The sequence below is a fragment of the Lithobates pipiens genome, unplaced genomic scaffold, assembly GCF_037356315.1.
Source record: "Lithobates pipiens isolate NorthernLeopardFrog02 unplaced genomic scaffold, aLitPip1_a1.2 Scaffold_18, whole genome shotgun sequence".
Lineage (NCBI taxonomy): Eukaryota > Metazoa > Chordata > Amphibia > Anura > Ranidae > Lithobates > Lithobates pipiens.
Genome location: NW_027507758.1, coordinates 557866449 through 557889730, shown reverse-complemented (window position 1 = coordinate 557889730; position 23282 = coordinate 557866449). Strand labels below are relative to the sequence as shown.

Here is a 23282-nt window from a genome sequence, read left to right as displayed (position 1 = left end):
ACAAAACCAACCCAGATGGTAGAGATATAGTGTTAACCTTGAACTCGGCTTTAGGTCACTACCAGCTTTATTCAGCATTGTTCTATGATATGTTCTCTTGATAAATGAAACGTTTCTTGGTGTAGAGTTTTAAGTATAAAAGTGAAGATAAGATGGGGTAGGAGAGGTTATTGCTCTGCTGATTCCCTATCTAGGTGTCAGGGCACTTTAGATACAATGTATGAGGCAGAATTTTCATCAAAGATTGAATGCTGTGGTTGCCTATGGAAAAGATTATGGAACTATTAATGGCAACTCTAAAGCCGGCCATACACGTGGCAATTTAGAAGAACAACCAAATGTTCACTTCCAATTTTATCGCAAACATATAATGGTGGTTTACATTGACCACCAAACAGTTGTGATTGAAATTGCTCCAATCGCCTTTAATAAAATGTTTATTCCATCTCAATTTGATCTTTCAGTAAATTGCTTTGAAGCTGTTAGTTCATTACCCAGTTTTGACTTTATGGTCTACTTAATTCTGGTGGTTTCTTGAGCCAATGGGTTTGAAACCACTGTGGTTGAAATTGGCTAACAATTGTTAGTGCATGGCCAGATTATTTTAGCTTAAATTGAGAGTGGCCTTAGGCCATAGAGTGGCCATTGGTGGCCTGATAAATGCAGGTAATGCAGCACATTCGTGTATGGCTTTAAGCAATCTGTCTTAAAAGAGTTTGTATGTGTGTCATGAAGAGAATGATTCTGGTACTTTGCACATCTGTATGTTGGCTATATATAATCAGGCAGCCGGGTGGATCCAGACAGTATTGTCAGGATCCTTCCAGAGCTTGTAGAGGCTCTGGCACTTTCAGCCTTCAGCCTACTGTCAGCTGACTCTGGGTCGCAGGAGAGCAGACGTAAGTGCACTCCTCTGACCTTCAAGAGAAGTATGACCAAAAAAGCTTTGACCATACTTTTATTAAACCCTATCTCCAGACAGTTGGTTTTGTCCTAAATGTACTGTGGAGTTAAAATTTCACTCAGGGGATTTTCTCTGCTTGGACCCCATTAGTAAGAATGTAAAAAAAAAAAAAAGGAATGAGTGGGACTTTGTGGCCTGGACAGGAACCACAGACAACATTACAAATGGCCAGATACCCATGCCCACTGCTGATGTCATCTCATGTCTTCTATTATTGCTGCCATCATGATATCATGATGTCAAGTAGGCGCTAGTTTGGGCACTCTGCATACAAATACAGCCAGCCTAGGAATGCCCACTCCTCCAGACTGACATCAAACCTTAAAAGCTTTTTGATATTTTCATAATGCCTTTCTAGAGCCCACCTAATGCTTGTATCAGGGCTGAGGGCTCCTCAGCGGAGAACTGAGACAGGGTGCTGCAGGAAGCTATGTACAAGCACCTTGCCAGCCCCTCCTGCCAGCCATGATCTGTCTACATTTCACAGAGTAGCACAGGGACCCAGTGATGATGTCACTATAATAAGCAATGTAATGACAGCAGAAAGGTTTTATTTAAATATTGTATTACCATATTGATGAGGATGGAGGGAGGAACCAGGGAAAGTGAAATGTGAGGTGGAAGAGGTGAAATGAAAAGGTGGTGGCACTCTGTAGTAGGAAGCATCAACAGTGAGTGTGTGTATATCACCTAATGCTTTAACGTGCTTACTTTTTGTGGTGAAAATAATGCGTTTTATTGCTCAGTCTTAGCTGCCCTCTTATGAAGTGGAATCCAAATTATACTATAGTATAGGGACAATACTAGCACAAACAGTACCTGTTGCTGGCTATGATAATTATAAGGTTCAGGAGGGCAGTATTTTTAATATGAAACATGATCTCAAAATGTATCTTAGAAATCATTATTTGACTAAAAGAGTACAGTGGAACCTTGGTTAACAAGTAACGCGGTTAATGAGGGTTTTGAAAGATGAACAACTTGCAAAACGAGCAGAATTCAAGCTAATTTGGTGTACAGTACTGCATTTGGCCAGAGGTACGGGGGCGCCGGTGACACTTGGAGTGGTTCGGAGCCGTTCGGAAATACTCGGAATCACTCGGAAATACTCAGAAATACTCTGTTCCCAAGTGTTTCCGAACCTTTCTGAGGGTTTCCGAGTTCAGCTGAGCTGTCCCTGAGTATTTCTGAGGCTCTCCTGTGCCCCCGCCATCTCTGGCCACATGCGGTATTGCATGCAAAAGAAGTCAATGCAGGACAAATTATCTTTGTTTCCATTGACCTCTATGGGGAAGCTCGCTTTGATATGCAAGTGTTTTCGATTACAAGCATTCTCATGGAACAGATTATGCCTGTAATCCAAGGTTCTACTGTAGTTGATGCTTGGAATAGACTTCCAGCAAAAGTAGTGAGTCAATCAACAATAAGTGACTTTAAAGCAGAACTCTAGGAATGATCATTATTGTATACCTACATTGGTTTAGACTGGAACAATGTAAGTATGCATATCTCATACATGCTAGTAAAGCTGACAATTACACTAGTAGTTGGCACTACTACGGTGATCACCACAAACTTCTAGGTCCTGTGTCAAGCAGCATACTTTCTGCACACGGAACACAGGGGTTTGCTCTCTTGGTACTGCCACCATTGTTAGAACACCTTCTATTTATTTAAATGAATATAAGATGTTCTCTGACTGGACGAGGTGGAAGCAAGTAGTGGTGACATCCTGATCTCAAAGTGTTGCAATGTGTAATATTCTTTGTGTGCAGCATGTCTTATTGAGATATATTTGAACTGCAAAGTAGGTCAAACTTTTTTTCTTGACAAACACTGTGTTTGCAATTCAACTACAGTTGCATTTGAATAGCAAACGCAGCGTTTGAAAAGAGCGCCTGTGTCAACACGAGGCATACTGACTAGATGTGAACACTGCACTGTTTGCATTCCATAATCATCGTCCTGTCCTCTGTTATTATTTTGTGATGTTATATCAAAACTAAAAAAAGTTATCCTTCTTTTCCTGGATGTTCTTTTGGCTGAATGAATAAAACTGAACCATGTATGGCCAGCTTTACCTGTTTCCAGCCAGTTCAGGTCTGATGATGTGATCCCCTCTGTCAGCCAGCGGCAGCTGCAGGGGAGAGGAGAGAGCACTCAGACAATGGTTTGTAAAGCCTGAAATGGTGACGTCACCCATAGACTTCAAAGGGCCATCCATTGTTGCAGCTCCTTCCTGTTCTCTGCTGCCTCTCTGGCTGACATGGGGGTAGTGGTTTCCCTTGAAGGAGCCGCTGGATCTATGAGTCTCCTGTTCCTGTGCCCACGACTCTGCAAATAGCATCACAAACTTATGAAAAACCTGGCTGGGCAAGAAATGGTTATTGCAGATATCTGTACTGTATATACACCCCAAAGGCTAAGGCCGCGTACACACGGGCGGACTGTTCGCCCAACTTTGTCCGCTGAACAGTGTTTGGGCGGACAGTCTGCTCGTGTGTGGGCTTTCAGCGGACAGTTTCAGCGGACAGTTTGACGAACAAGGTTTTACGGAATTTCCGAAAAACTGTCCGATGAAACTTTGTTTCAGCGAACAGTCCGCTCGTGTGTAGGCTTGTTCGTCAAACTAAGTTCCGCGCATGCTCAGAAAGGATTTACACGCCGAAAGTTATAATGCAGTGTATAGGACGTCGTATTTTTCGTCCCGTCGTACGTGCCGTTCACGTCATCGCGCACGGTTTCAGCAAACTGTTCGTCCGTCGTGTGTGGCCATGTCCGTCCATGCTAATTTTGAGCGGACTGTTTGCCGAAACTGTTTGACGGACAAAGTTGGGCGAACAGTCCGCGCGTGTGTACGCGGCCTAACGATGCATAGACACCAGGAATGACACAGAAATTAGTTAAAGCAGTATTAATCCCAAAACTAAAAAAAGTTATATATTACAGCTTACCAATCATTAGACGTGGTGGCTGCATTCGTTTTCTTTTTTTTAGGCTTTTTCCCCTCTGTTTGCACCTGATGATTTGGCCAGTAACACACCCTCTGTATTAGAGTGCACCCACATTGGATGAGGGGGCACCTTTGGACAGAAGTTTGTGGGAAGGGGAGTGTTAGATGCACTAGCAGATTTAAATACTTTAACAAAGTGAAGCTGAACTCCAGCTAACAGTTTATAAGCAGTTCTAGCAAACAGTTTTGTTCCTGCATCCTCAGCATTTCTTTAGACCTAAATTTAGCTGTAAGCTAGCTCTAGGTGTATATATTCAGTTTATCGATTGCTCATTTTCCAGTTTTGGTAGATTATACACCATCATTAAAGGTGTTACTATGTAGAAATGGATTTTAGTATTTCAGGCCGCCTGAGGAAATGTATGCAGCTTTCTGTGACACTTGTATGCAAATACACCACTCTAAGACTAGATGGGACTTCTAGTCACCTTCTTGAATTATGTAATGGTGGTTTGTTCTAACCAAGGCTCAGTGATGAGAAGGGATGCATGCCCACACATCTCAGAGGGGTATTCCCATTTAGAATCGGTTACAGATGACGTGCAGCTGAATTAGGAGAAGGCCATGTCATGCTGTGTGGGTGTAAATTCTTTTATTAGTCACTTTAAGTCAGACCAGTATGAGGACTGATCAGGAGATTTAAGTGCCGATTGTTGGGCACAAAGTTTGCAATGCAGATTTTTGTACATAATACATTTCGGTGCATAGAATTTTTTATCTTATACACTATATTACCAAAAGTATTGTTACGCCTGCCTTTACATGCCATGAACTTTAATGGCATCCAAGTCTTAGTCCATAGGGTTCAATAATGAATTGGCCCACCCTTTGCAGCTCTAACAACTTCAACTCTTCTGGGAAGGCTGTCCACAAGGTTTAGAAGGGTGTCTATGGGAATGTTTGACCATTCTTTCAGAGGCACATTTGTGACGAGAAGGCCTGGCTCGCAGTCTCTGCTTTAATTCATCCCTAAGGTGTTATATTGGGTTGAGTTCAGGTCAGTCAAGTTCCTCCACCCCAAACACATTCCAAACACATTCATCCATGTCTTTGTGGACCTTGCTTTGTGCACTGGTCATATTGGAACAGGAAGGGGCCATCCCCTACAAAGTTGGGAGCATAAAATTGTCTAAAATGTCTTGGTATGCTGACGCCTTAAATGTCCCTTTCACTGGAACTATGGCCAAGCCCAACCTCTGAAAAACAACCCCACACCATAAGCCCCCCCCCACCAAAGGATTTGGACCAGTGCACAAACCAAGGTTCATAAAGACATGGATGAGCATGTTTGGGGTGGAGGAACTTGACTGGCCTGCACTGAGTCCTGACCTCAATCCGATAGAACACCTTTTGAGATGAATCAGAGCGGAGACTGTGAGCCAGGCCTTCTTGTCCAATATCAGTGCCTGACCTCAGAAATGGGCTTCTGGAAGAATGGTCAAACATTCCCATAGACACACTCCTAAACCTTGTGGACAGCCTTCCCAGAAGAGTCGATGCTCTTATAGCTGCAAAGGGTGTGCCAACTCAATATTGAACCCTATGGGCCAAGACTGTGATGCCATTAAAGTTTATGTGCGTATAAAGACAGGCGTTGCAATACTTTTGGTAATATAGTGTATCTGAGGTGGAACACTGCATTCAATTTATATGCATCAATACATTCAGTCATATGCAATTCTCCTCAATTCTATGGGCCAGCTCTCTTGGCACCATGAATCATACGCTTGAGAACTGTTTTCTGTAGAATTTTCTTGGCAGTTTTGTTTACAAGAGAGGTGACCAGGTCTTTTTTTCAACCCACCCCAATGACTCAGCTGAGGACCGGTATGCAGAATGCAACCCATCTTTTTTTATTTTTTTAGCACAAGAGTTATGTCATGTCATTTGCAGTGATGCAGATTATTTGCTGACAGTGTGGTGAAATACTGTACAGTAATATACTCCAAATTAGATGCTTAGGTCAAGATAACTTGGTATGCTCCAAGGCATCTCAGCCACTGGAATCCCAGTCCCCCATTGCTTTTAGTTTTTCCAGCACCATTTCAAAAGGTGTAATACGTGAACCACCATTTATCAGTAACAGACGTGGTCCAGCATAAGGGGCCCACGAAACTGTTTGCTAGTTCAGTGAGTAATTTATATTGCCCCAGTTTGGACAAACGTGATCACTGCCACTTAGGTGCAAACTGTACTCACTGCAGTCACCTTTTACCACTACATTCTGGTACCTTACATTGTTCTGATTTACATTTGGCTTTAATAATAATAAATAATAAAAGCCTGTACTTTTAAAATACAGCAGAGAGCTCTCTAGCTAACGAGCCAAGGTCACGTTGAGTTAACGAACAATAAAATTAATAACAAAATATAATTTGCAAAATGCACCCAATTTGCTTGCCTAATGCAGTGTTTAACTTTTCTCAAACAGTGCGGATTTTCATTAACAATGAGTTTATTAAAATATATTACTTAGCATATGCCAGTTTTATAGTGTTTGCTCATTTTTATGTGACTATTCAGCTATTTTCTGCCAGGCTGAATTCATTTTTATAAATTATGAATATTTTTGGTATTGTTAAAATATACACATACTATAAAAATATAGGCATTATCCATTCACTGTTCTTGTTTCAGTTTATATAGCAGTTATACAGCTACAGTACATGGAACATCGATCTGTTAATAGAAAGTGTTTTCTGGGAAACATGATAATTCTATGCATAGATAGATGGATAGATAGATAGATAGATAGATAGATAGACAAGCAAAAAATTACCATGTACTTTGTTTTTTAAAATGCAACTCCACCCAACAGACATTTCAAATTTAGATGGCATGAAGAAAGGTTAGGCCATTTATTAGGTGTTAATTGCAGTCTATGTCCTCACTTTGCAAGCTTTACCCTCACGAACTGTTGTGTCAATGGGCCAGGAAATTAGAGGACATCTCTCCAACAGATTCACAGACAACAATCACTGAATAAAACCCTAGGCTGCATTCAAACCTCACTCTAGTTAAAGGAGCCCACATTTTCCTAATACAATCAATAAAAAGGCGTAAAGATTCTTGACAATGTTAGTGCACGTTTTCACGTGAGTTGCAACTCACTTTGCATTGTTCTTCAGCCTGTGTGAAAATGCATGTCAACATACATGTGTACAACACGTGTTAACATTTTTACATGGACTTCAGTGGAAATACATTGGTGTTCAGACACATAGGTGGAAATCCAGACTTGAAGTGTTGAAGAGAGTAACTAAGGTATTTTGCAAATGGTCTATGGAGAGGATTGGTGGCTTTTCCCCCTGCTGATAGTACATAAAGCCTAGTATACACGAGCCAAATGTTGGGCAGCATCAGCTGGTTTAATAGAAACTGGCCGACGTTCGGCCCGTATGTACAGCAGCCTGTCCAACAGAAGCCAGCTGGCTTCTGTCAAAGGGTCATGGCACGAAAAAAGGTCTGCCGACCAGCTCCCGTTTGGAGCCACATCAATAGGCAACTTACTATAGCAGAGTCTAGTTAAAGTATGTTGGGACTATATGTGGCCAACTCATAGGTGTGGGCAGCCTATTGCATTAGGGTATGCACCTCAAAGCTAAAACACAGAGCAACAGAGGCAGTAGCTCGGCAGTGGCGAGTGCAAAGCACATGTGAAGTCCTCTTTTTTTAATTAAATAATTTTTTTGAGATTTTATTTATTTTTTAGATTTATTTATTTTTTTTGCATTTTTTAACTGCTCTTTTGGGGCCTTTGGTGAAATATCAGGGTTCTAAACAGACCATTGATGACTTACATTTAAGACTGAAAAATGGACTGAGGACAGGATGAAGGTGCAGATGCTGGAAACCGATCCCTCTACAGCGCAGCTGGAGGGAAGGAGAGGCGGAGCAGCTGGCAGGTTTGAGGGACAAGAAGATTGATATCTGCAAAAGGCAGTACAGCCGATCCTTCTGCATGGCAGGTGCCTGGGCCACCCTTTTAAACTAATAGGACATGGGCCTGGTACAGGAGGGAAGGCTATACTGCCTTATCATTGGCCCTGGCGGACAGGGCGATTAGGGTGTGCCCTGGCACACCTGGCACACTCCCTACGCACACCTATGGGCCAACTGTTGATATTCCTAAGAGGGTGTCGTTAGATGCTTTCACTGTGTAAGAAAGGTGACATACTAAGGTGAATTGTTCACACATAACTCTGTTAGTAAAAGTGGTAAATCAGCAATTTCTGCTGTTTTACAGAACTTTAATAATTAGGTCAATTACATAAACAGAGCATCTTGTTTCCATCATGCACTAGTGATATTGGCAGACTTGCCTCCAGCTTAAGCCAAATCCAAATTTTTATTTTAGTTTTTGGTAAGTGGGGAGTAGTAAAGGCCACTCACATTTTTGTGCTATCTCCCATCAGAGATATGTTTCAGGATATCTGTTAAAAGCAAGTATTTCCTTTCTTAGACAGTTGTCACCACCAGAGATTTCCCCAATCGAAGACTCTGTTTAGGTGACAATGCAGATGTTGGATTTTTCATCACTTTCTGTACTGGAGAAAATAGTCAACAGGACCAATAGAAGAGGATAGATTTCCCCAGTGAGGACATAGACAGCAGTAAAAAAATTAAAGCTAAAAAATGTCCAGCATACAACTGCAGTAGTTATAGACCTGAAATCTTTACTGAGGTCTTAAGTAAAATAACAGAAATTTTAGCAGAGGAAAATATCAAAACCACAGGCTTGGAGACACTATGGCCTTCTTTTTCAAGGTGACAGATAAAAGGAGGCCACAGTGTCTCTGAAATGTCCATGGTATCTATTTGTTAAATATACTGTTATTGCAATAAATACCTCAGTAAAAATTTTAGGTCTTTACTTAGTGGTGTGCTGGCCATTTTTGGATTCCATGGTATCAGTGTTGGTTGTGCACCCTCCTGAAGGTGTTTAAAGGTTTAGTATAGTATGGATTTTTTGTTCAACAGTGTATACCTGACAGGGGTTCTAATCCTTCAACATATTTCCAAAACGTAAAACAAAAAATGGTCTTCACATTCACTTGTACAGATTCCTACTAAGAGTAGGTGTGATCAATCTACAACATGAGGGACATTTCAAGGGACAAAATTCCAAGGACAAATCACAGTCAACACTTGGCACTTTAATACAGGGACACATGGAAGCTGTACTGTTGTGATACTGCTGGTCCTAGCATGACCTGTACATATTTATCACAACTTTTAAGGCTCTTTAAAAGTGGTTTCACATTAACTTCTGGCATTGTGCTTGTACAGGTGGTTGCCCTGGGAGAGGTGCCGGATGGTTCTGTGGTTACTGTGATGGCTGGGAATGATGAAAACTACTCTGCGGAACTCAGGAACGCTTCTGCCGTCATGAAAAATCAAGTGGCAAGGTTTAACGACCTAAGATTCGTTGGCAGAAGTGGAAGAGGTAAGAAGTTTGATTCCAAAATGACCAATCCTAAACAGAATTGTATGGTTCATTTGTTCTTTAAAGAAAATCTTTAGGGCCCACACATATGTATCTGCATGTGTAAGGCACATTAACACCATTACACCCACCCATTTAATTTTTAGAGGCCCATACTGAGGTTCAAAGCACAAAAAAATGTACCTAACACATTTTTTTGGCCCCCACAGCACACCATGACCATGTGCTGTGGTAAAATGAAGGATCATGTGCATAGTATGGCCCATATTGTACAACGCATTACATCTCACATTAATGTCTGTGAAGACAAAAGTCAATGAACCTGGCAATTTGCATGTATAGGTGTGAATCCAGCAATAGTCGTAATAAAAATATTGAACTGAACCCCAGTTATATTAGTGGACCCCATAAGGTATCAGATTGTACCAGGTCCTACGTTTCCCTCCTCATAGCACCTGTCAAAATTGGAGATGGTTATGGGGAGTGCTGTTATGCCTTCTCACCTGTGTGACATAACTGTGGGCTGACCTCTCAATAGACCTTAATGTCAGTATTTCCATAAGAATTGTTGCCATAGCGGCACTCTGAGGAGGGGGACAGCAGACCTGAAGGCACAATCTGACACCTTATGGTGCACTCTATACTGGAAGAGGTTCAGTTTAACGTCTTCAGCAGATCTACAACAGGTTTCCTATTGGAATTTTTGGGGAACTCTACCATCATTGTGCCCCCCCCCTCATTTTCTGGGGCTATACTTGCTGCTTCCAACTAATGCTCCTACTCTTCTTGCTGCTTAAGAACAGAGATCTCACCACCGAAACCCTTTAAGGGGTCTACCAAAGACTTGATATATGAATACCTATTGAAGTGTTCATAGGTAACCCTTTATTTATTATTTAAAGTGATTGTAAACCCTTACAAACCACTTTGACCTACAGGTAAGCCTAGATTAAGGCTTACCTGTAGGTCCAAGAAATATCTCCTAAACCTACACGGTTTAGGAGATATTTGCCAAAACACAGGCACCGCTGTCTACGGCTCATGCGGCGCTGTCATTTGGCGAAGCCGTGATGATGTCACTGCCACGCATGCGCATGGGAGCTGCCACTCGTGGCATATCGCCGTTAACAGCGGTGCGCTCAGTGCGCCTGCACTGAGCGCGCCGCTGTTAACGGCGATATGCCACGAGTGGCAGCTCCCATGCGCATGCATGGCAGTGACATCATCACGGCTTCGCCAAATGACAGCGCCGGAGCAGCGAGACCCAATGAGAAGATGGAGGCTCCTTACACAAGGGGACAGCGGTGACTTCGCTGGCTCCTGTGTCAGGTAAGTGACACATAATGGACTACTATGCGATGCATAGTAGACCATTATGCTTTACCTTTGCAGGGAATCAAAGAGGAAGTAAACCCATCAGGGTTTACTTCCTGTTTAACACTGAACTCCAGGCAAATATATTCATCTGCACAGCACAACTGAGACTGTGAAGGGGGGGGGGGGGGTCAATACTTTGTGCCAACCAGACTCTTTAGCATGCACATGTGCTGACAAGGAGCATGCTGATAGGATGAGAGATGGGAGCCATTAGCCTGCTGTTATTCCTTTACCGTCTAGTCACATGCTGGGGGCTGGCAAGGAGCTTGCTGATGGGATGAGAGATGGGAGCTATTAGCCTGCTGTTATTCTTTTTCTGTCCAGTCACATGCTGGGGGCTGGCTGGAGGTGACTTTGCTGTATTGCTTTATTGCAGTAGAGAAAAATTCAGTCACTGGCCTGGCTGCTTTATCTCACGACGCCAAACTCAGCCGGAAGTTCAGCCTCCTTGCTCCTTCCTCTGGCACTGGACCAAGTAACAAAGCATTGCGCAAGTAGGGAACCGGCTGTGAAGCCACAAGGCTTCACTGATGGTTTTCCTCAGCTAAGATGACGGCGGCAGCACCCGAGAGCTGATTGAAAAATTGGCTCGGGTGAAGACACCGCTGGGTTTGTGGACAGGTAAGGGTCCTAATATTAAATGTCAGAAGATACAGTATTTGTAGCTACTGACTTTTTTTTTTTTTTTTTTAAGGAGCATGGAGCTTCGTTTTAAAACAGTACCATGTCTTTTTTTAGACCTCAGTGTTTCCTTAATGTGTATAAAACTGATTGTGTCCTAGTGGCCCATCCCTGTCCTGGACTAGTTGACATTACTCCCTCTGCCTGAAGGCCAGTCCTCTAATAAACTATGTGTGGTGGACCTTGAGTCCATACAGTTATGTGGAATGGGATAAACATGTGCAGATTATTAAATCCGATTGTGCAGATGACATTTCTACTGTTACTTCCCAGCACATTTACGGTACATATGAAGAAGTCTCACACACACAGAAATACCAGTGCACTGCTTTCAAATCATTATACAGTTGTTTACCACATGAAAGTATCTGCAATAAATTTGTTGATACATTAATCTTGGCATCAAAACTGCCTATACAAATTTGCTCAAACACTTTCACTGCATTTGATATTTTGAAAAACTTTTAACAATTGAAAGTGAAAGTATTACACCTGAAAACGTCAAGTAAATTATCTAATCCTGACAAATCCTTTAACTCCTAACCCTTAAATTCAGTTTAACAGGAAACCTAAACCTAACCCTTTAACCCCTAATGCTCAACATTGGTCTAACCTTTTTACTCCTAACTCATAATATTAGCTAAACAATTTGTCTCAACCTTACCCTTTAATCTTGAATCCTTAACATAAGCTTTAACATACTTGACCTCAACTCAACCCTTTAAACTCTAACCATTTTCATTAGCCTAACACTTAGTCTATTCTTAACTCTTTAACCCCTAATTTAGCCTTTCTCAAACTTTTTACCCCAGAGGAAACTTTGGAACAATTCTCAGTATTCAAGAAACCATTGCTAAAATTACTATATTGGGGGCCAATGGAAATAATGTCTCTTACATTCATGATATGGGAAGCATACCCCCTTAATGTGGTTAGAATGCCACCCTTACAGACAGCTGCCACTGTATGCCACCAAGTGGATTTGGACCCAAACTATGGAGGCACCTTCAGATAGGAGGTCAATCAGCCACATCTCAAGGCGCTCCTGAGAACCTCTGACGAAACCCTAGGGTTCCATTGAACCCTGGTTGAGAATGGCTGCTCTAATTCTTAAAAGTGGCCTATAACTTAACCTCACCCAAACCCTTTAACCCCTAACAGGTAATTTAACCTTAAACACCTAATCTAAGCCTTAGCCTCCGGCTAAACTAAGCCTCAACCTAATCACTACATTAATCGTTACCCTGTACACAACATCCTTCAATAGCAGCTGGACAAGGATCCCGAAGTCAAGGAAAGTTGCTCCTGGTGGACTCAATCAGAAAGGGGCACAGGAGAGTTTTTTTTTTAGATCAATGCACACATATAAACAGGCACATTGGGGTGTCTACACTAAAGCAAGACCTTTATTTTATTGTCTTTATTAGTGAGAAAAGCTTATTAAATGCCTCTCTGTCTGATTTTGTTTCGCTGGTTTGGTATTAATGCCTGATTCTTTAAGCCACCTGCAATTCCCATTCCATTGTTCAGTGTGCAATAAGGACAGTTTCACTATGATGTTGTATCAAAGAAAACAGATATTCTAAACACTGTCTTATGATACAGAGACATGGTGGAAAACACAGAAGTGAGTTAAGTGTATTGAAAAAATTTGTATCGAGATTTACAAAAGCCAGGAAGCTAAACTTACCTTCAGGTAAAAGTTCCCTTCAAACATTCGGGGAGGCAAGTCTATTCCTAAAGGAAAATGATCAGATTACAAATTTGGAATTTTCTTTTTGAAGGTTTAAACTCCAAAGTTGTCATTGCCATCCTTGAATCACTATTCCACTAGACACAGTCCAAAAATCTAGTAAATGTGCTTGACTGCTTGTTCGAGATAATTTCTCCTGCTAATACTGAACAAAAAATGAGCATAGAGGTTCTGGAACATGCACCTACAAAAACAAGTCAGCAACTGGAGCAATAGAAAGACTGCAATAGAAAGACACTGCTCCAGCCTTCCTTTTTCCAAGACCTACCAGAGCCAAGTACAGGCAACCCTTTTGCCATATTGTCCACGCCCTGACAAAGAGTCATTTTTGGCCCCTAAAAAGCATTGGCTGTCTTTTGCCATCCTGTTGTAATGTGTAAACAATGATAAAGGATTTTGGACTCAAAATAATTGACTCTCTCTTTTTCATTTTTATGTGGACTTCTCAGTTTGGGTGACCCAAGTTTTTTGGTGGGCCCCATAAAGCCATTAGGCATGCTTGATCATTCCTTGTTATAGGTTGAGGACCTGTGCCTAGCGCCTCACTGCCATCTTTCTTTGGAGGTTTCTATTGCTGTCCCCTTTAGGGAGATTCACTTTTTCTAATTGTCCTGATCACTAATGGGAATGAAAGTAAGTGAAAACCCAAAATTTTGAGTCACCACCAGAACAGGAATAGAGGAGACATTTTCCATAGGGGACAACTATCTAAGTGGGAATTTTCTTCACTTTGGAAAGATTTTCTCTTATTTCCTGTTGAGTTTACAGGACAGGAAGTCAAGGAAAGTCTCCCTTATGAGACACAGATAGCAAAAAAACAAAAAAAACAAAAAAAGAACTGACAGTTTTAACCCTCCCCTACTATACCCAAAAATAAAAGAAAAACGTTTTGGCTTTCCACTTACTACATTAATGCTGCATGAAGGGTGTCACACCTCCCAAAGAGCAATAAATGGATATTGTAAAACTGCTCATGCAAGTATCCCGGAGCAGACATATTGACCTATCAAACATTTACAAAAATGAAATTTCCCCTTCAGATTGTGACACTGATTGAGATCTGACCTGTGACTCCAGCTTCGAAGCCCCTATAAAGAAGGAAATGTGTTCTTTTCTAAAGCTTATGAGCCCAATTTATCTTAGGGACTTAAAAGAAAAACAAAGGCCTTTCTGCATGTTGCTGTATCGACTCAACTTTGGGCAGCTTCCCAAGCAGCGATTTTAATATTTGAAAAAAAAAAGAGGGAAAAGGGGCAGACGTAACTGTTAGCAAGCTTTTCACGCATGGTAGATGAAGAAAGGCTCTTTTGATGGAGGGTAATTATGTCCAAACAGCAATGACCCCCCCCCCTCCTCTTTTGATTCCTATGATCTTAACGGGAGGAAAAACAGGCATTTTTTTCCCCTTCTGCTCTTTGAAGCAGATCAGAGTTTGCAGAAGAGTGACGATTCTTCCTCTCTGTCTGCTGGAGACATGGGCCTGTACATGCCTGCTTATACATGAGTGCACTTCTTATACTGTAGGATGAGACCCTGTCACAGAGCAAGGTGCAAAGACTTAATGGCTGATGAAAACATGAGATGCCTGCAGTGGCTCTACTAGCTGACCTCTGCTGTCCTCAGTCCAAATAATTTTGAATTGTGATAGCTCACAGAACAGTGCCTACACCTCTGTGCCTTAGCTGCACTTTAAGGGCTTATGCATTTGGTTGTGAAAATGTTTTCATTAGTACTTTTTTTTTTTTTTTACCTGAATACAGGTATATTGGGCCCATGCACACCTCTGCATACATCTCATATCAGTACCTGTGCTGCATTCATATCTGTAAAAAGGTCCTGCATATGAACTGTTATGTTACGCAGTATGCATCCAGCACAAATGTACTCTATTGGAGTACAAGCGCCAACTCCGTCCCAGCAGAATAGGATGCTAGGTGGCTTCCTTGAAAAGCTGCCTGCGTCCTAACAATGGAGAACATTAGGTGGCTTCCTTGAGATGCCGCCTGCATCCTAGCAACCAAGGATACTAGGCAGCAATATGCATCTGCCTTCTAGCAACAGAGAATGCTAAGCTGCACTAGCCACCTGCCTTCTAGTAATGGAGGATGCTAGGCAGCAAAAATCTACTTGCCTCCCACCAATTGACACAAGACAGCAATAGCGGCCTGCTTCCTAGCAGTGGATGAGGCTAAACGGCAATATCCACCTAGCTTCCTAGCAATGCAAAGACTCTAGGTGGCTTAGTCCTGAATGCAGCACCCCCATTGACATGAATGCAGACTCACCATTGCCATCAGTGCAGCCTGATTCATGCCCATCTGCAGCCTCAGACGGGACAGCGGGGGGGGGGGGGGGGGTAGGACAAATGCCAACAGACATACAGGAGAAACTCCTGTTTTCTCTGTGGCCTCTTTAATAGAAAGTCCCACCTCCTATGATGGACAGAACAGTCGTCGAATGGCAGCGCAGGAGATGGGACTTCCTTTTACAGAGGCTGCCGTGTAAACAGGAAATTCTCCTGTGTGTACGGCACTCATCCATCCCCTCCCTATCCCCTCCAAGGCAGCCAGCATGTGTATCTTTTGTGACACTCGGGGATTCGCTGGGGGCCACAAAACATATAAATGTCAAAATTACCAGGTGGGCTGTCCGGAACGCGGGCTGGGCTTTGTACATTGCTGCCTTAATGCATTCTATGCATTTAGGTGAAAAACCTCCTTAAGTGTAGCAGCCCCCCCAGTGCCCACGTTTTACTTACCTGAACCCTGTATTTCCCGCGTTGGGATTGAGCACACCAGCTCCTGCCAGAGTCTTGTGTCCTGATTGAATAGATTGATAGCAGCACAGCCATTGGCTCCTGCTTCTGTCAATCAAATCCAATGACGTGAGGGGCGGGGCTGAGTCCTGCTGTCTGTGTCAATAGACACAGCAGTAGGACTCGGGAGTGCACCTGCATGGGTGCCCTGAGGTAGAGCACTTCTCTGATGGGGCACTCAAGAAGAGGAGGAGCGCCGCTGAGGTACCCCAGAAGAAGAGGATCGGGGCCGCTCTGTGCTAAACCCTTGCACAGAGGAGGTAATTATGACATATTTGTTTATTTTTTGTTTGTTTTTTAATTACCCTTTAAGCCTTGTACACGTGGCCCGAATTTCTGGCGACATCGGCCAGATCAATAATACTGGCCGTCATTCTGCCCATGCGTATGGGAGCTGGTCTGGTAGAAGCCGGCTGTTCAGTTGGCTTCTGTTGGGCGAGGATGCTGGAAAACCAGCAGCCGACCAGCACCTGATCAGCACTCTCAGCCAATGGTGTCCACCCCCTGTCAGAACACAACAGCTCAGCGGGGGAGATCTCTGTACTGACATCAGATTGTTAGTACAGTGGCCCCATACAGAGCTGTCCGATTTTTTTTTTTGTTCAACCCGGTTGGTTGCTAGTACCCAGCTAGTAGTGTGTACTAGGCTTTAGTTTAGGGGGGGAGATTTACTAAAACTGGAGCACTCAGAACTTCATGCAGCTGTGCATGGTAGCCAAGCAGCTTCTAATATCAGCTTGTTCAGTTAAGCTTTGACAATAAAACCTGAAAGCTGATAGGTGTCTATGCAGTGCTGCACCAGACTTTACACTCTAGTTTTAGTAAATAACCCCGCTTAGTAACTATGAAATAGTTTTGCATGTCCTCTGTAGAGAAGACACTGTGGGACGCTGAGAATAGGCTGAGAGGAAGTCGTTGTGTGTCACCAGGGCTGGCAACAGCGGGAGGTTGGCTCATGTTGGGAGACAGCTCCTTTAACTGGGAACAGAAGCATCTTCATACATCAGCCCAGGCCTGGGACCGCTGACTGTTTGTTGAGTCAACGTTTCCCGCCCACATCTTCCTGTGTTAAAACAGTTTGCAGAAGTCTCTGTGTGACAGGAATAACCGTTATACATCTCAACAGATTACAACTGTCAGGGAGTCCAGCCTGCGCCTATTTCATCCAGCCAAACAGTCATTGTTTTACAGCTGAGGAAATTCAGCTACTTCAGCTCTGCTTGTGAAAAGCAATAAATAAATGGAGACGAGTTGGATGGCATTGCTGCCAGGGGCACAATGGCACAGTTTAGTTCCATGTTTAAAGTGCTTCTGCCATAAGCATAGATCTTTGTAGCTTTGTGCTTTCATACTCATTGTTTAAAATGAGAAAAATCTCCCTAAAATACAATTGTAATAGAATTTTATCTGAGGCTGGGCCTAACCCTAAGATAACATTCAGATATTTGTGTTATAAACATGCATTATTTATGAATATCTTATAATCTTTAATTATTAAAAAAGTATTAAAAAAATTGAATTTTTTTATTAAATCAGATATTCATAAATAATAATAATAGAAAAACACATGTTGTGTTGTATTTTTTAGCATAAATAAATGGCAAAAAGGCTAAATAAATTATAAGTCTTGTAACATATCTGCTAGTTATAGTATATCTTGCCTAACATGTCATAAAAGTGTATATTTCAAGAGAGGAGGATTGTGGGTAAGGCTAGGCATTCGTATGGAAATTCAGAAACATTCAGTAGTACCATAAGTGATTCAACAAATTTAGACAGAAAACCGTTAAAGCCCAACCCAGGAAACATAGTTATCTAAGTTATCAAGGGCTGTGCCATCACTGCAGGGAATAATTGCTCGTTTAGGTCTAGGGAACATAGAAAAGAAGATATAATTACCTGTTTTAACAACTTGCGCACTGTTAAAGCGGAGGTAAACCCAACAATTTAACAGTTTCAAAAAACAGTTACATTCCCGGCATCCCGGGAAGGCTAACTGTCACATTGGTTGTGCTCTTAACCAAACTGTCAAACCATCCAAATGGCTGGTGTCATAACTGATCACATGTGCAGCACCATGGCAGATGATCACAGAGCCCAAGATGGCAGCTTCCTTAGCTGAAAACAATAGGAGGGTTTACCTCCACTTTAAACCCCGTACACACGATCAGAAAATTGTAAGAAAAATACACATTTCGGAGCGATCGTACGATAATCGGATCATTGGTATAGAGCTTTCGAGAGCCGATTAGGACACTGCATCTGATATAATTTGATCGGACATGCACAAAATATTTTCATACGATGGCAGAGCGTACAATTTTAGTTTAATCAGTACAGTTGTCATTCGAAAATGCAATACAAATACACAACAACACATTATATCACTTCCATTTGGTAAACTCTTCAGGTTCGATCTGCGATTAGCGTGAAAACCCCCCCCAGAAAACGGACAATCATTCAACCGATAATCTCATCATGTGTACCAGGCACTAGACCAGTCCCAACAGCATCTTGTCCCCATGCTCCAACTGTCTAAAACCCCATACATATGGGCCAAATATCAGGAGTATCTGCGGGTTCAATAGAAACCGACATTCGGCCCATGTGTACGGCAGCTGATCCGACAGAAGCTGGCCAAATGTCCGGCTTCTATCAAAGGTACACGACCAAAAAAGGTCTCCCGGTCGGCATCCAGTTAGTGCTCGCAGCTATTGGCTGGTGGTGTGGGGGGGGGGGGGGGGCGGTCCCGCTCCCTCTATCAGAACACAATAGCTCAGCGGGGAGATCGATGTACTAACATCGGATTGTTATTGTTGGTACAGGATTGCCTTCTGAGCTCTTCAAAAAAAAATTCGTTCAGCCCACTGGGTTGAATTTTTGATTTTTCTCTTTTTTTTCCCCTTTTAGTCTTAATTGCAGTTAAAAATGATCATTCAATTGTCTGTATTAGAAAACTGAATGAAACTGAATGAAAAAAGATGAATTTTTTAGAAGCAGACTTCTGGTTGGCTGCTGGCATATGTGTGCAGCCAGCCTATTCCACTTGGCTTTCTTTGGTAGATAATGTTAGTTAATGAAAAAAGTACATTCTCTCCACATAGTGACATTTTATGTGCATTGTGATTAGGGTTTCATTACACTTTGAATTGTCCTGGCACGATTATGGCAAAGGTTTTAAGCACCAGAAATGTCTGTACATGAATTTTAACTACCATGTAATGTGTACATATACATACAGTGCCATTGTTATTTGGCACTGAAACTACGATGATTTCATTGGGCATACCCATGAACACTAAGCAAGTTACATACACCTGACTCGTAACTCCATCCAAAACTTTTATCAGTTTTGGATGGGGTGGGCAAGGGTTAGAACCCTGTCAAGTTATTTAAACTGCTGTTTCTGAGTGTCTCAATCTAATGATGGTACAGGCAGTGGTAAAATATACATATTTCTTTTAAGTAGCGTAATCAAGGGTTAGAAGTAGGGTCTGTTTTTATTGCCATCTGTCTTTCTAATGGGGAGATCCCCTCATTTCCTGTTTAGTTACTGAAACACAAAGTGAAGTATAATTTCCCTAACAGGGGCTTAACAACAATAGAAAACTCAGAGAGGTTATAATCTTTCTCCCCTCTTACTAAAGTAAATAAAATTCTGCTTGGAGTTGGCCTTTACTTTCAGGGTAACCTCAAACCCTAAGTTTATGTCTAACTCCTAAAACGACCCTTAACTTGAGCCCAACCCTGGAGCTAACTCTAACCCCTAGAGCAGGAGTCTGCAAACTATGGCCCTCCAGTTGTCCAGGAACTAAAGTTACAATCTTGCCTGGTAATGTTTGTGAATGTCAGAGTTTTACAATGCCAAGTAGGATGTGTAGTTTCGCAACAGCTGGATGGCGGTAGTTTGGAGATCCCTGCCCTAGAGTAAGCAGTGAACCTCATCCTTCCTTCTAAATATAAGCCTTACCTTCAGACTGATTTTTACCATCAATCTAACCAACCTAACACCTGAACTACTGTGAACCCATCACCTAAACCAAACTCTCAATCTTAACCTCACTTCTACAATTAACCCTAAGCCTCATCCTTCCTCTTAAAGCTAACATGTACACTCAGCTTGATCCTAAACCTCAATCTAACCAACCTAACCCCTAAAATGATCACCTAAAGTGAACTCTCAGTCTTAACCTCACCTCTACAATTAACCATAAGCCTCATTCTTCCTCCAAAAGCTAACTCGTATGCCGCGTACAGACGATCGGAATGTCCAACAACAAATGTTCGATGTGAGCTTGTTGTTGGAAATTCCAACTGTGTGTAGGCTCCATCAGAAATTTTTTGTCGGAATTTCCAACCATCAAAATTTGGGAGCTGGTTCTCAAAATTTTCGACAACAAGATCCATTGATGTAAATTCCGAGCGTGTGTTCACAATTCTGACGCACAAAATTCCATGCTCGGAATCAAGCAGAAGAGCTGCACTGGCTATTGAACTTCTCTTTTCTAGTCCCGTCCTACGTGTTGTAAATCACTGCGTTCTTGACGTTCGGAATTTCTGTAAACATTTGTGCGACCGTGTGTATGCAAGACAAGTTTCAGCCAACATCTGTCGGAAATAAATCCATGCTTTGGTTGTTGTAAACATCTGTATGCGGCAATACACTTAGCCTGATCCTATATTTCAACCTAATCAAACCCTAAACCAACCCTTAACCTGAACCCGTCACCTACATGAAACTCTAAAACTGAACTTCACCTCTACAATTAGTCCTAAACCTGAATCGTATTTTAAAGCTCACCTTATCCTCAGCTTGACCAAAAGCCTCAACCTAACCAATACATAGATATAAACCTCAATGAATCCCTATTGCTAACCCATAACCTAACTTTTACCCCTAACAATGACCTTAAATCTCAAGTTCAGGTATAGTGTAAAAAATAACACTGAACATATCCATCAAATGCAACAGAACTGCTAGGTGCAAACATGTATCCAAATCCAGTTTTGGAGCAGCTTTTTGGTTTTGGGTGTTCAGCTTCTTTCAAATGAAAGGATTTATAATAAAATACAATACAGTCATTCACATTTATAAAAAAAAAAGAACATTTAGTAAACAAGAACTTTACAAGGGCTGACAAATGTGGGGCATTCATTCAACTCTGATCGAGGTCCTGTCTACAAAGAATTTGTATTTTATTCTTTTGCATTCACCAAGTAGTCCCCATTTGTGGAGGCTTGCAGCAGACTGCCTATCGTTGACCACTTATATATACCCAGTATAGGTTCATTGATTAATGACATGGTTCCTTGTCTCTTAATATCCAGATTTGGATTCTGAAAGTGGTGGGGCTTGTTTAAAAGAGTTGTGATATGATCAAATATGGTAAATATGGCAGTTTTTGTTTAAAGCTTAGCTAATGAGTTGTATATGTTTAAACAAGACCAGTAGACCTCATAAAAGTGAACTTCAGAAGATGGGGAGATGGACATACTGTGGTAAAAATAGATTGATTGCCTGGACTTAATGCATATGGTGTATAAGTGAATAGGCGTATTGTTTGTAGTTATGTACAGTTCTTTTACACGTTACTAACTCCCAAGAATGGCTCCCCTTTTCAGGATGAATGATGTATATGCTATTATCATTTCTTCCAAAGAAGTAACCATCCAGTGATAGTGTGTAGAGGTCTTTATTTTAGACAATGACAGGAGTATACTGTAAAGAGTAAATTGCATGGAGAAATTGCAAAGGTTGGGAGTCCCTCTCACTGTCAGCCTATGGGGTCTGCTTGGACTTCCAGTTCCATGGTGCATGGGGGGCACCAAAATAAGAGTAAGCAGCCATGCTCCTGAATAGCTATAAGGTTCACTATATTAAAAGACAATTATTTAATGCCTGATCCTTTATCTGCCTTTTGCAGGTAAAAGTTTTACATTAACAATCACGGTGTTTACAAACCCACCTCAAGTTGCCACCTACCACCGAGCCATAAAAGTGACGGTCGACGGACCAAGGGAACCAAGGCGTAAGTACCACTCTTTTCTATATTGCTGAACTCTAATTGGTTGGTCTCTGGGAACCTAATTTCCTCTTCTTCAAGACCTCAGTTTCACCTCCTGCTCTACTGTGACAGACCTCATATTGCTGAAAGTGGTGTCCTCCATGTGACCTGCTGTTGCTGGGTTCTTTGTAGGACAGTACAGTGATTCCAGTATATGTCAGGTGAATGAAAAGTTAATTGAGGACAGTTATGACTATAAAGTACATTTTCATTTAGCAGAGGCTTTCAAATGTATGTGTCTTATTTAGTTTTTATCTTTTTTGAATTGTTGAAATTGTCAGGGCATGCTCCGCCCAAAATGTTCATCTTAGATATAGGGTGTGGGGGGCATCAGTTTCTTATATGACTTGGATATACCAACAGTGATAGTCATAATTCCAAGCTGTGGTTTTGTCCATCAGGGAGATTTGGCTTCTCCACTAAGGCTCCATTCACATCTAAGCGTACTGCAGCGACACGTTTGTTTTAATGGGCCTCCCTCTGCTCCAAAAACATGCCAAAGAAGCGGTGCAATTTTTCTGTGTGATTTTAGCATGTTTTGTCACTCAACAATCACAGCAAAATCTCACCTATTAAGAAATAATGGTCTTGCAAACGTGTCCTGTGTTTTGTGACGATTCTGGAATCGCAAGATTCTGCCTGCAATTTCATTACGCTTGGGTGTGAATGGAGCCTTACTTTTGTATGTTCTAGTTTTCTAGCTACTCCTGTTACACTATCCATGATAGAAAATAAATAGGAAAGCCTGCAGGTATGGTGGGAGACCCTCATAATGGGTTCAGAAGGTGTGCAGACCTAGGAACTCAATAGAGAGATCTAAAATATAAGAAACTGCCAAATTGTTTAACTTTCCAGCATCTACCAAAAACTGAATTGTAGTTTTTGACTGGACTGACCTTTAATCTTATGAATCTTGTATGAAATCATATGCATCAAAAAATTTTGAAATTCAGTCATGCTTTTTTTTCAATGGATAGCAGTGATTGTGAAAGGTTATGCTTTCTTGTTCTTTGATCATAGATAAGGGATGCACCGATACCAGTTTTTTTAAGACAGAGTATGGGTAGCAATACTTTTTCTCAAGTACTAGCTGATACCTATTACCAATACCTATTTTAAGTAGGCTGCGCAAACATAAAATCAATCATTGCGGCTTTGAAATCACGCT

General features: G+C 41.8%; 1 protein-coding gene across 3 annotated transcripts in view; it reads left to right on the top strand.

Moving 5' to 3' along the window:
• Positions 1 to 23282, top strand: part of RUNX2 (RUNX family transcription factor 2) — a 110171-nt gene that overhangs the window by 13352 nt on the left and 73537 nt on the right. For 2 of the 3 annotated variants that reach the window (XM_077488953.1, XM_077488951.1), the window contains exons 3-4: positions 9267 to 9423; positions 21974 to 22078. In XM_077488953.1, coding sequence (XP_077345079.1) covers positions 9267 to 9423; positions 21974 to 22078 — 262 coding nt within the window. The remainder of the gene's footprint in view (positions 1 to 9266; positions 9424 to 21973; positions 22079 to 23282) is intronic. The other variant, XM_077488952.1, reaches the window with a different exon arrangement.